Source organism: Somniosus microcephalus, chromosome 1 (genome assembly GCF_052327205.1).
Source record: "Somniosus microcephalus isolate GS21.2 chromosome 1, FLI_Smic_1.0, whole genome shotgun sequence".
NCBI classification, from domain to species: domain Eukaryota; kingdom Metazoa; phylum Chordata; class Chondrichthyes; order Squaliformes; family Somniosidae; genus Somniosus; species Somniosus microcephalus.
The window spans coordinates 83,066,073-83,079,685 of record NC_140987.1 but is presented as its reverse complement, the minus strand read 5'-3'; the positions used below and the strand labels follow the sequence as shown (position 1 = coordinate 83,079,685).

The 13,613-nt window shown below is 44.1% G+C and overlaps 1 protein-coding gene across 12 annotated transcripts in view; it reads right to left on the bottom strand.

Annotated features, from left to right (window-relative positions):
- The window catches only part of LOC147124203 (FSD1-like protein), a 93,568-nt gene that overhangs the window by 26,836 nt on the left and 53,119 nt on the right, over window positions 1–13,613 (bottom strand). For all 12 annotated transcript variants that reach the window (XM_085983798.1, XM_085983818.1, XM_085983832.1 and 9 more), the window contains exons 7-8: window positions 5,822–6,031; window positions 2,365–2,463 (exon numbers count right to left, since the gene is read on the bottom strand). In XM_085983798.1, the coding sequence (XP_085839924.1) occupies window positions 2,365–2,463; window positions 5,822–6,031 (309 nt within the window). The remainder of the gene's footprint in view (window positions 1–2,364; window positions 2,464–5,821; window positions 6,032–13,613) is intronic.

Here is a 13,613-nt window from a genome sequence, read left to right as displayed (position 1 = left end):
CGACCATAGAGCCATCGTGACCAATTACCGATCACATCTCCCTTATGCTGTTCAGGAGTTAGAACATTTGCAGGAAGAAGCAAATGAAGAGGAATCTTCAGGAAGCCAGGATTTTATTCCAGTTCTTCTCTACGACTCCTTACAAGCAGAGTGTGAGAAGTTGAAGGAACAGTATGAACAGGCCCAGGCTACAATTCTGGAAGGGGTTAACTCGGCAACCTCCGAAAAGCTAGTTTCAGTGGAAGCATATGAGCAACTGAAGGTTGAACATGAGCAAGAAGTCCAAAGGCTGCAGGAAATTCTTGATGAGCTCAAGGCCAAGACAGACTCATCGGTAGAAGTTCCATCCATAGATGAGAAATTAGAGGTGAAAGACATGGCAGAACATGAAAGACAAGATGTCCAAGAACTCATAAAAATATTAAAGGAAACCCAAGACAAATATGGGGCGGCAATGACCGAGATTCAACAACTTGAAGAACAGATTCAACTGGGAATCCGTCCAGTGGGAGAAAAGGGAACTGTAAGAAACAGAGACTGTAAGAATGGCCTCTGAACATGAGCTAGAGAGCATCAAGGCGCAACTTCTCCGAGCGCTGGAAGCCAAAGTACAAGAGGAAAAGAAGGTGAAAGCATTGGAGGAAAAGGTGGATGAAAGGGTGAAGACCCTGACCCACAGTGTTCCCGTGGAAGAGTTAACGGTCAGCCAACTCCTTCATATGCTGAAGGACAAGACTCTACAATGGGAACAATCTGAACACGAGCTTCAATCTTCAAAGGGAAGTTCGGAGCTCTCAAAAGTTATGGAAATAGCTGAGGTTGCAACACAGATTTTACAGGGATGCCAAAAGTACGCTGAATCATGTCAATGTGAACAGCAGAATGTTGAAACAGCTGCTCCAGTAGAAGGATTGAATAGCCTGATCAATCAATCCCCGAGGGAAGGGGAAGTATTGAAATCACAAACGAGGTCATTAGTGAAGGATTTGCAGGAAACCCAGGAAGAGCGGGATGAATATGAACGCATGAAGAAGTCTCTTCAGGAAAGATGTCTAGGGAGGGAACAACAGTCGGCTAACGTCCAGTTGGGTACGGAAGAAGTAGCAGGCCCTCTCGCTAGACTAGCTCAGGACGACACCGAATATTACCATGACCTATTGAGTGACACGGAATATTACGATGACTTGTCTGCCCAGCTTGTGATGAAAACTCCCAAAGTGCAGAAATCAGGATGAAGCACTTAAAGTCTAAGGAACATAGGGAGATGGTGGCGCTACAGCTGGCAGCGGATAAGGGAGCCCCGAGAGTCTCCAAGAAGCAGAAAAGAAAAAGACGAAGCAGAAGACGATAACCATCTAAATCATTATCACTTCTATCAGATCATGCACGTGGGCCCCACGAAGGGGGGCCAAATCAGTTGGAAAGTAGGAAAAATTACCAAGGCAGTCCAGCTGTTTGTAAAAGTCTGCACTGCTGGTTCAGCAGGACGGAAGTTCAAGCTGTTAAGCCAAGGGAAAGACTATTGGATGAGTCACGCTAGCAATGTGAACCGGCTACACCACAGAGATGTTGTTCGGACCGAGTCAAGACCAGAGACTGAATCTGTGAACTGTTTCCCGCAGAGACTATATCTGTGAATTGTTTTACATGAAGTTGATTATATGTTATGTTTAATGGGGAATAAGTATGTTGTAAGCTAAAAAGGGAGGATTGTAGTGTATGTACCCGTCTACCTTTAAGAGAACTATTGTATGTAACCGTTCACCTTTAAGAGAACTATTTTAGGTGTGGCACTACTTTGTTTGGCTTCTGTATACGGTAATACCGACAGTGACCACACCAGTATATAAGTGTTGTGCCAGGAGTTATTGGGCAGATTCGCCCCGACCTTCGAATAGTAAAGTCCTGTTTTAAGTTACTCTTGGAGTCTGTGTATTAATTAACTAAACAACCCACAGACTTTACAATAATGAACTGGTGCATAATACATTTTAAATCATATTTATGTGCTATGCTTAATATCTCTCGAACCAACAAGCTGGACCAAGTTCCTACAGTGAATGAAGGATGCATGAATAAAAACAAAAAGTGTAATGAACATTATTTGAAAGAAACAATGAAACATTAGGCAGTCGTAATGCTACGACAGAGTCTGGGAACAAATCATTACAAAAGGATTATAAAAGCATTGAATTATTAACCTTTACTTTCCTGTATAAAGTTTCAATTTTAAAATGAAACCTACTTATACATTCACATTTATTTTGCCCATAGAAAGCAATAATCCTTTGAAGTGCAGTTCTTGAACAGTAGTCCTACAATTTACTGATTGGGAATAAATGTGAAACATTGCAAAGGAGTCACCTTTTGTTTCCAAGGTTATTGGTTCGGAATAGTCTCCTGCCACAGCCCTGTTGCATGCTCTGACCCGAAAGTTCATGTATTTGGTTTCAAACTTTAGTCCTGGAGAACAAAGTAAGACCATGAGTGAACAATGCTCCACCCTCATCGGTTAAATGTGTGAAATATGAACATTTCCCTCTGGCATTAAACACTGGAGCCCTCCCCCTTTCTACTTCACTGCCATAAACCCTCCCTATCCACCAACACTCAGAGGAACAAATAAGAATGCAGTTTAGATTTAGTCCTAGTTATAATGCCAAATCCAATTTCCACATGCTCTGTAACCTAGTTTTGATTTTATTAGACAATTTACAAAATTTCAAAACTGAGAGCAGTTAAATTTGCTCTCGTCAGCGAGAACTGTTACGCAAGTAATTCTCGAGTAGAATGTCAGCTACTCCACAAAAAAAAGGCAAGGAGCGGGGTTGTGGAGGGGGCCTGTTCAGATGCACAGTGAAGAGACAATGGATAATCAATCTTCTGGAGAAAATATGGAATCCATAAACAGTACAGCAGGTCCTTCTATATTGCAGAAATATGTCTGAAGATATCCTGTTGACCATAATTCCATGCAGTCTTCTAAGTTTTCAAAGCTTCTATATTTCTAGAATTGACTGGAACTTGGGACATAATGAAATGGAAAACTTACACTGTCACTCTTTAATAGTGTAACAAGCTGTAAATATTATATTTCAAAAGGGAAAGTCTTGCTTGACCAACCCTATTGAATTTTTTAAGCGGTAACTGAGCGAGTAGACAATGGTATTGCTGTAGGTGTAATTTATCTGGATTTTCAAAAGGCCTTCGATAAGGTACCCCATAATAGACTGATGAACAAGGTCAGAGAATGCGGAGTCAGGGGCCAAGTAGCAGAATGGATTGCTGGCTGGCTTCAGGAAAGTAGGAGTAAAAGGTAGCTATTTAGACTTAGGAATCAAAAACACAATTTCTAAATTTGTGGATGACACCAAATTTTGGGGGGGGGGGGGGGTGGTGGATAGTCAATACTGAGGAGGACTGCAACAACTTACAGGAGGACATTAATAAACTTGCAGAATGGGCATATAATTGGCAAATGAAGTTCAACACAGATAAATGTGAGGTATTACATTTTGGAAGGAAGAATAGGGAAGTTACTTATCACTTGGAGGGTGTGAGTCTAGGTGGAGTATAGAGGAATAAAGGGATCTAGGAGTACAAATACACAAATCACTAAATGTTGCGACGCAGGTTAGCAAGGCCATTAAAAAAAGGGTTTATTTCTAGAAGTATAAAATTGAAAAGTAGGGAAGTTATGCTAAACCTGTATCGAACCTTGGTTAAACCACACGGTACTGCGTACAGTTCTAGTCGCCACATTATAAAAAGGATATAGAGGCACTGGAGAGGGTGCAGAGAAGATTTACAAGGATGATACCAGAAATGCGAGGGTATATACATCAGGAAAGGATGAACAGGCTGGGTCTCCTTTCTCTTGAAAAAAGGCTGAGGGGTGACCTAATAGAAGTCTTTAAAATTATGAAAAATGTTGATAGAGTGGATACAGAGAGAATGTTTCCACTTGTGGGGAAGAACATAACTAGAGACCATCAATATAAGATGGCCACCAAGAAATCCAATAGGGAATTCAGAAGAAACTTCTTTACACAAAGAGTGGTGAGAATGTGGAACTCGCTACCACAGAAAGTGGTTGAAGCAAATAGTATAGATGCATTTAAGGGGAGGCTGGACAAGCATATGAGGGGAGAAGGGAATAGAGGGTTATGCTGATGGATTTAGATGAGGAAAGACGTGAGGAGGCTCGAGCGGAGCATAAATGCAGGCATGGACTGGTTGGGCCGAATGGCCTGTTTCTGTGCCGTATATCCTATGTAATGTAATGTTGCCAGAGATTTTTTGAATTAATTAAACTGCCCCTAATTGTCAACCTCATTGCACAGACGTTACAAGAATGGGCAATTTAAATACCATACCAATGCAATGAATAGTTTAGCTCTGGACTCAGATGAAAACCTTTGTTGAGGCAGAGCAGAGGAAGCTTTACTTTGCAGCTGGACTTCTATACTTATCTGCTAGTTTTTGATGACCGGGTGCCTGAAATTGGAAAATATATAATTTCCCAGCTGCCTTGATGATTATATAAAGTGATGATTATATAAAGTCCAGCTACCCCACATTCCAAGCATGCTATAGACAATGAACTAATTAGTGGGAGAACTTCTACTTGTCTATCATAAAGTTCCAGGCAATAAATTAATGTTGCCAATTGTTAGCTGCTCAAATATTTCTATTTTAAAAGGCCAGTAAGATAAGATTTTGCAAAGTACTTTGCCTGATCTCCTTTATCTGAAACCTATTAACTGTTGTACAATGTTGGAGAAAATTTGAGTACATCAGAACTAATAGGTGTACAGCCTTGGCTCAGTGGTAGCACTCTTGCCTGAATCAGAAGGCTGTGCGTTCAAGTCCCACTCCAGTGACTTGAGCACAAAATCTAGGTTGACACTTCAATGCCGTACTGAGAGACACTGCACTCTTGGGGGATACTGTTTTTCAGATTAGACATTAAACCGAGGCATGGTCTGCCCTCTCAGGTGGACGTAAAAGATCCCATGAAATTATTGAAGTGCAGGGGAGTTCACCCGGTGTCTTGGCCAACATTTATTTTTCAAACGACATCACTAAAACAAATGACGTCATCATCACAATAATGTTTGTGGGAGCTTGCTATGTACAAATTGGCTGCCGCATTTCCTACATTACAACAGTAACTACACTTCAAAAGCACTCCGTTGGTTGTAAAGCGCTTTGGGATGTACAGAGGACGTGGAAGGCGCTATATAAAATGCAAGTTTTCTTTTTAATGGAGAAGACATTAAAAAGTGAATGAACTATTTACAGATGCTGATCTGGGGTGATAGGACCCTCCCCAGAGTTTGGCTGCCTGCTATGCCACATTCCCAAAGCTAACGCTGTCACTTTCTCCCACTTCACTGAAAGTAAACATTAGCACTGCCACTGCTTCCAAGGTTAAGCAATGGGATCGCACATCCCAGCCTGGGAATGTTGCACATATGGCTGTTCCAATCATCAGAAGAGTCATTTTCACTTATCTTCATTTTTTTCTTTTTGGGGGGGGGGGGGGGGGGCGGAGAAAGAGAGTGGGTGGGGAGGAGAAAGGGAAAGAGAAGTATTTTTCAGGAGGGAGACAAGACCATTAACCCAGAGTATTCTTGCAGCACATAACAATTCTATATCCACTGAATTCCTTGATGTGAAACTATAAGGCTGAAACAGCCACAACTCCGACAGACTGACGGTGGACCATTAACAAAATGGCCACAGCCTGAAGGCCAAAGCATCTCTGGGCCAGTAACCAAAAAATTAAAAATTTCAACTTTTAAAACTCAGAAGTTACCTGGTAATGTGTATTCAGTGCCCTTGATGTTATCAATGATGTCCCAGTTCCGTTCTTCTTTAACTCTAGGAGGTCCTTCATAGTTGGTTTTCCTGTACTCTAGTATGTAGTGGTCAATCTTATTATCTTCCTCTGGCATTCTCCACACTACAGTAGCACAATTATCAGCAACCAGACATTCAGCTGGGTCTATCTCAGGAGCTCGTGGGACTGCAGAAAAAGTTACACATTTAATCATTTACAGCGATAACATTTCAGCACACAGATATGACCAATAACTCAAGAATACAATTTAGAAATAATTAAAACCTTCTAAACAGAAGTTAACAAACACCAAATATTTCATTACAATACAGTGTCTGGTGAAATTTCAGGGAATTAACTTCTCAGTTTAAAGATGTAACCATGTAGCTCCCTCAGTTAACACAGGCAGCGTCTAGCTGAGCCACAAAGACCAGAAATCCCAGGACTGATTTCTGACCTGTGGGGCTTTGTTGATCTCAGCTAGGCTAGAAGAGCGCTACTGTTGCCCTTGGTGTCCCTGGGGTGGGGAGAGGGAAATCAAGCACCCCACCCCAGGGAAACCAAGGACATCACTATGATCACTGGAAAGCGTGCTAGAGTCTGATGAGAGCAGGATCAGGCATGGCTGTGATACAACCCTGCCCCAGTTGAATAGTCTTACCATCGAGGCTCACATGAAGAGTGGGAATTGTGGGGGTCACCTAATGAAGTACAGCCAGGTACTTTGGGGGGGGGGGGGGGGGTGGAGAACCCATGGAAGTACAGCCAGATATTGGGGGAACCCATGGACGTACAGCCAGGTACTAGGGTTGGGGGGGGGGGGGGGGGAACCCCATGGACGTACAGCCAGGTAATGGGGGCTGGGGGGGACCCATGGAAGTACAGCCAGGTACTGGAGGGGGGGACCCATGGAAGTACAGCCAGGTACTGGAGGGGGAAACCCATGGAAGTACAGCCAGGTACTGGAGGGGGAAACCCATGGAAGTACAGCCAGGTACTGGAGGGGGAAACCCATGGAAGTACAGCCAGCAGGAAGGGAAAAAAGTGGCATTTAAACAAAGCCTGAACCATATAAAGTAATGACAATGGTACTCAACAAACAAACACCACATACAGAACCTGTTGCTATGGGAAAGAAAAGGCAATAAAATTGCCATGACCCTTTCAGAAAAATCAAAAAATTGATTGGAGAAAATGTGAACAAATTGCTTTCTAAGCAACAGTATTTTAGTGTTAAGATTATGCTGCATATTCAATCTGGATTTAATAGTGTTAAATCACGTCCTGCCAAAACCAAAAACATCAATTTAGCTTCTACCCAATTAACTTACACATATTTGAAAATCCCTCGTACCACCAGAGCTGAAAGCTACGGCTGAATAATGATTGGTTACTGGCTCATGGTACGTAATACTCCAAGACACAACTGTTCCCAGTGTGAAACAAGTGTTCAAACCTTACAATGAAGCAGCACTGATAATTCACCCACCCGACACCTCAACATTACTGCTTCTTTCAATGTGTACAACAAACCCTTTTGTATTCGTGTTCCGAATGAACACTTCAGAAAAAAATCACAATTGCAACATTTTTGTGGAAAAAGCTTACACATTTTGAGATCAAAATGAAGAACTTGCATAAAGATGACAAAAAGGCACTGTACAAAGTTTTGATAAAAGAAACTTTAATCAAGATTCTATACGTCACTCTTGCAAGCAAATCATTACTATGTACATACTTCCTAATGACAACATTTACAATTTGTTGTTGTCCGGATCAGACAAGGCCATCTCCGACCACTTCCGTGTATTGCTCACCACCCGCATCTCTCTTCCAATCACACTTTCTTCTGCACCCTCTCCTAGAAAAACTTGCCTCCACTTCACTTACAACTGCACTTTCAAACTCCTAATTGCTAATCCTTTGGACCTCCACCTTGCTCACCAAAACAAACCTTTCCCTCTGCCCTAGCCCTGAACCTACAAATCTCTCCAGCTTCTCCCTCATTTCCTCCTGTGCCCTCTTCAAGCTATCACATCTAGGTAACCAGTCTCCTGCTCCCTCAATCCCACTGCATATTGTAAATGGTTCCCTCTTTCAAAACCAACCATTATCACACCCCTCCTCAAAAATCCCACTATTAGCTTCCCTGTCCTTGCAAACTACTGTTCCATCTCAAATCTCTCGTTCTTCTCCAAAGTCCTCAAATGTGTTGTCACCTCACAGATCCTTGCCCATCTCTCCCACAAGTCCATTTAAAGTCCTCCAATCAGATTTCTACCCCTCCAACATCACCAAAATAGCCCAAAAAAGTCACAAATGATATGACCATGGGTCATTGACCCTCCTCAAGCTCACTGCAGCCTTCGACATGGTCAAACACACCATTCTTCTCCAATACCTCTCCTCCACTGTCCAGCTCAGTGGGCCTGTCCTCACTTAGTTCTGCTTTTACCTCTCCATCTGTAGACAGAGCACCTCTACCAATGGATTCTCTGCCCACCCCATCACTTCAGTGGTATAAGAAATCGTGGATTGAAAGAAATAATAGTCTTATGGGTTCTCTAGATCAGCAGTTTGCCCAAGTTGATGACTCAAAGATTCCAGTCATGTCAGAAAAATAGCTGTAGAGAGCGCTGAATTACGAGGTCAGAACACAAAAACAGGCCTTCAAGTGGGCATAACTAAGGCTCATAAGGGATGCAGCAAGAAGCTGTAGGATAAACAAGCTGTCTATGAGAGGGCAACAAGACCTTTAAAACAGAGATAAAGAGGAAAATTACCTCACGAGGCTGGGAGAGGGCTGTCATAGGTAGCCTCTCCCTTGTAATTGGACAATAGGACAGGGAACAAATGATTGAACACCAGGTAATCACCAGCCCACCGAAATAACTATAAATATAGACGACCGAGAGGGTAAATCAGGCAGTTAGGGGCGAAGGCTTCCCCGAGGTGGCTATGGCCTAACACCTTGGTCAAGTTTAGCCTCTGAGGTGGCTGATGGCCTAACACCTCCAACAGCTCGAGCGATGACCCAACGGAAGTGACCACTGCAGCAGACTGCAGGTATCTACCCAATCCGAGACCACCGTACTGCCTCACCGTCTGTCCGGTTGTTTAGTTCTGTTCCAGGGTCGTAGATTGCCCTCATCTGTCACGGGTTGTATATCTACTGTATCTATTTCAATTGCATGTAGTAATATCTGATCATGCTTTAAACTGTAGCTCTTTAATAAAAAAACCTTACAATTTGGGTAATGTGAGTGTGACCTGTGATCCAAATCTTAGTGGTCCCCTTCCCTGGCTTGTGCTTCCATGGCCTTGCCTGTCCTTATCTAAACTTTCTCCAGTGTGCAAATTCCTCCCTAAATCTTTCCATTCCTCTGACTTCTGCCAGTTGTACATCCCCTCCTTCCTTTGTTGCACCGTGGTTGGCTGTGCCTTCAGCAGCAGAGGCCCCACAATTCTCTTAAACCTCTCCATCTCCCCCTCCTCATTAAATCCACCTCTTTGACCAAGCTTTTGGTCACCCCTTCTAACATCGCCTTTAGATTGCTGTTCATTTTTTTCCTTTACGCTCTGTAAAGCACTGTGGGACATTTTTCACTGTTAACGGCAAGCTGAAGTTTGGGAGATCACGCTGCTTGAAAGATCATCCATAGTTACATTTTGGATATTGTGAAACATCAGCCTCCATGAAACTAGATGCTAGCCACACAACCACTGCAGCCCCAGTTATTAGAGAACTCAAAAAGGTATGAGCGGCAACATGCAAGAGCAAGGACCAGAGTTTCTGGTTTATGACCAGTGAAGTGAGATGAACTAAAATAAACCTGCATCAACCATGCCCAGCCAAAAAGGTGCATAAATCATATAAGTTATGTCATTGATCAACAGGCAATGAGACGATTATCGCCGATTTATGAATGACTTCCTCCACCTGCATGTTCTGGGTGTGCACGAGAGGTGATATAGGGTCAGCGTTGTCCAGTGCAGCTGATATTTTCTGACCTTGTTTTTGGCACTCTTCTGCTTCTACGGTGGCAGTGTAGAGTCCCACTACAGCATGGAATCCTCCAGTCATTTCAAACACTAAGGTATAAACTACAGACCCCTAGCTTTCTAATTGACTTTCTATCTGTGTCCCTCCCTTTATCTCCACACAATAAGTGACAAGATCTTAGAGTAACTTCCAGGAAATGGATGTAGAAGAATCATCTGCAGAGACAAAGAATATTTCAATAAATTCACGCATGAACGTCAGGTTTGTGCAATAAGACTGACCGATCTCTGATGGCACTGCTCAGACATCAATGTACTCTATCTATATAATTAAAAGTCCCGGGGATAGTACACATCCATAAGGAGTCACACCTCAAAAGTGCAAATTACGTTTCTGATTCCTGTTTTACACATTCCAGTGCATGTCTTAAAGTTACATTTATACATTAAAAAACTACATAAATTCGGAACAAAAACAATTAAACTTACCCACAAAGTTAGCCACTGTATCTTGGAAATGCTTCCATGAAGTCTTTCCCCGTAAGGACCTGTTCTTCTCCTGAGGCTTGAGTTCTGCTCTATCCCCAAAGTTTGGATACTTTAATTGGGCTGAGGAGTTCTAGCTCCTGTTGACAAATTCTGTGTACGCAAGAGATATGCACAGCATGGAAGTCTTAATTTCCAAAATGACAACAGAAAATGCTGGAAAAACTCAGCAGGCCAGGCAACATCCGTGGAGAGAGAAATAGAGAGTCAACGTTTCAGGTCAAAACCCTTTGTCAAGTCTTAATTTCCATCCTCTTTAGTCTAACCAGAAATACCAAAGAGTGCACTCCGACAAGCCCAGTCAAAGGGCAAGTGGGCAGAAAATTCTTACATAATGAGACTTGAGCAGTGGAGAAAGCATAAGCCGAGTTTTCCTTCCCCTCCCACATTCTCCAAGTTAAGCCACTAAATATAAAAACTGAGCTTAAAGATGTCATTTGGAATGAGTTTTGGTTTGGGGGCACTGAGGGGAAAACTTTCTCAAATCCCCCCATCTATCCATCCACCACTCCCACCCACCCTCACCCTTATGCAACTTCATGCCTCTCCCAGATAGTCACCCTCACCAAATGCACTGCATCAATCAGGTGACCACATCATTACACTCACTCACAAGTCTGTTCTTTCCCTCATTGCAGGAGAAAAAGAGCACAGAACATGAGGGAGAAGGAGAACACCGGAAGTGGGCCTCCACAGAATTCCCAGCTCAGAAGAGGCGGCAGTGGAGATCAGTGGGGTTTCGGCATCCCTGGCCGGAGATGGGGACCTCCCAGCTACCAGGTGACGCAATTAAATATCAGCCACCTATCACATACAGCACTTAGTCTTGTTGGCTGGATTTCAACAGCGAGTGAAATATGATCATCTTCTTAAGGATAAGTTGCAACATTCTAACCTTGCCGGTGCTAATTCATCTTTTATCTCCGACAGGGCCTTCACATGCATAGCAGCAGTCGGTGGCGGTCGCGGACAATGATTCCTCAGCGGAGCTAATTTATCTGAGGGTGCACCATCACACAACTCATGCATACCATGCACCAGCTCAGATACTCGCACTTTGCTGGGACCAGTTAGACAGATAAGTTGGGTTTTCACCTGGTGACTCACCCTTCATAAGTGAGCAAGAGGAGACGGTGGTGGCAGGGATAGCAGTGGAGACTCCGTGTCGGAGGGTGCCGCCATCTCCAAGTTCTGCTCAGTTAGACACAAATGCTGTACACCAGGGGCTGTCGATGAAAAGGAGAATCATTGAGTAGCAGCACAGAATGTGCAATGCACTGAAAGGCCATCCAAGCACACTGACCACGACTGCAGAGAGAATGGAGGAGTCCAGCTCAAGCATGAGTGGGTTGATGTTGCCGGGCTTTGCGATGATGTGTTCTTCCATGGATAGAGTGTCCAGCACTGTGGAACATCAAACTCTGCAATCAAATGAGTGCATGTGTCCCTTGACCATGGCCATGCAGACTCTGGATGACATGTCTGCCACCTTAAATAGAATGACAGATATCTTAGCTTTGGCCTTACAGCACCACACTGATCTGCACCAAAGTGCTCTCCAGCAGAGTGGTAACAGTGAAATGCAGCTGGGCCATGAGGGACGATGGCAAAAGGGAACATGGAAGTGGGAACTCCACTCAAAGTGCTCCCACTTCTCACCTGCTGCACCCCCCTCAGTCAGTACCAGGCATGCTGCCTTGTCTCCCGATGTCGGAGTCTGCCCCCGCACTGGTGCAGGCGGAGCAGTATTTGGCGGGACCCTCATAGGCTCCAAAACCCAGTGGTCGTTGGTCAAGATCATCCCAGCAGTCAGAGTAGGGATCGGAGCAGCCTGCCTCTACTTCTGCTGAAGCCACAGGAGTTGCACCACTTAGAAGCAGAAGGAAAAGAGGCAAGCTTTGTAGTTGCACAAGGGTATATGAGGAAAATGTAAATGTTAAAATTTATGTGCTTTAACTAAACTTATTATTTAGCACCACTTTCCCATCTTCCCCATTCTTGGTTGCTGGGTGGCAAGTCGCTTAACTTGTTTGATGATGAATGGGAAGACATGAATTGATGGAGACCAATTTGCGGGGGGTGGGGGGGGGGGAAATGCACAAAAGATTGTTTGCAGGACTGCTTCGTCAGTGGCATTGGGCAGGGGGGGGAAGGGAGGGCGGGAAGAGTGGCCGTTGCATGTGCTTCTGACATCGGTCCACTGATGCAACCTAAGTGAACCTTGCATTAATAAGGGCATCCCTGGCAGCAATGTGAGGAGCTGGTGGTGCATTGCTGTCATCACCTACCTCCTCCTCGGAATCGTCTGAAGAGGATCTGAGCTTTGCGCCTTGTACCTCCGTCAAGTCCAAACCTTGCTGCTGTGTAGAGCGCAGCACACCATGATCATTTTGAACACCCTGGCTGGTGTGTGCTGAAGGGCATCTCCAGATCGGTCTAGGCACCTGCAGCGCATCTTTAGCATGCCAATGGCTTGTTCAATCATGCATCTGGTGGTCATATGGCATTCATTGTAGCGCTGTTGGACTTCATTGGTCGGGTTTCTGACAGGTGTCAGACAAGTTCAAAGTGGATATCCCTGGTCTCTTAGTAGCCACCCCTTAAGTCTGCTTGCAGATCCGAAGATGTCAGGGTGCTTGGACTGCCACAGGACGAAAGCATCATGGCAGCTCCCCAGGGATCTTGCGCACACCAGCATAAATATTTTTTTGTGGTTGCATATGGGGTACGGTAGCATAGTGATTAGGTTATTGGACTAGTAATCCAGAAGCCTGGACTAATGATCCAGAGACATGAGTTCAAATCCCACCATGGCAACTGGAGAATTTAAATTCAGCTAATTGAATAAATCTGGAATAAAAATCTAGCATCAATAATGGTGACAATGAAACTACCGGATTGTCATTAAAAAAACCATCTGGTTCACTAATGTCTTTTAGGGAAGGAAATCCGCTGTCCTTACCTGGTCTGGCCTATACGTGACTCCAGACCCACACCAATGTGGTTGATTCTCAACTGCCCTCTATGGTTCAAGGCGGCGGCTCACCACCACCTGCTCAAGGGCAATTAAGGATGGGCAATAAATGCTGGCCTTGCCAGTGACGCCCACATGCCATGAACGAATAATTAAAAAAAACATTGATGGCATGGAAGCCCTTGCAGTTGACGAATACTCCTGGTGATCTGCGAGTGCCTGGATTGCCAAGTGCATGCAGTCGCT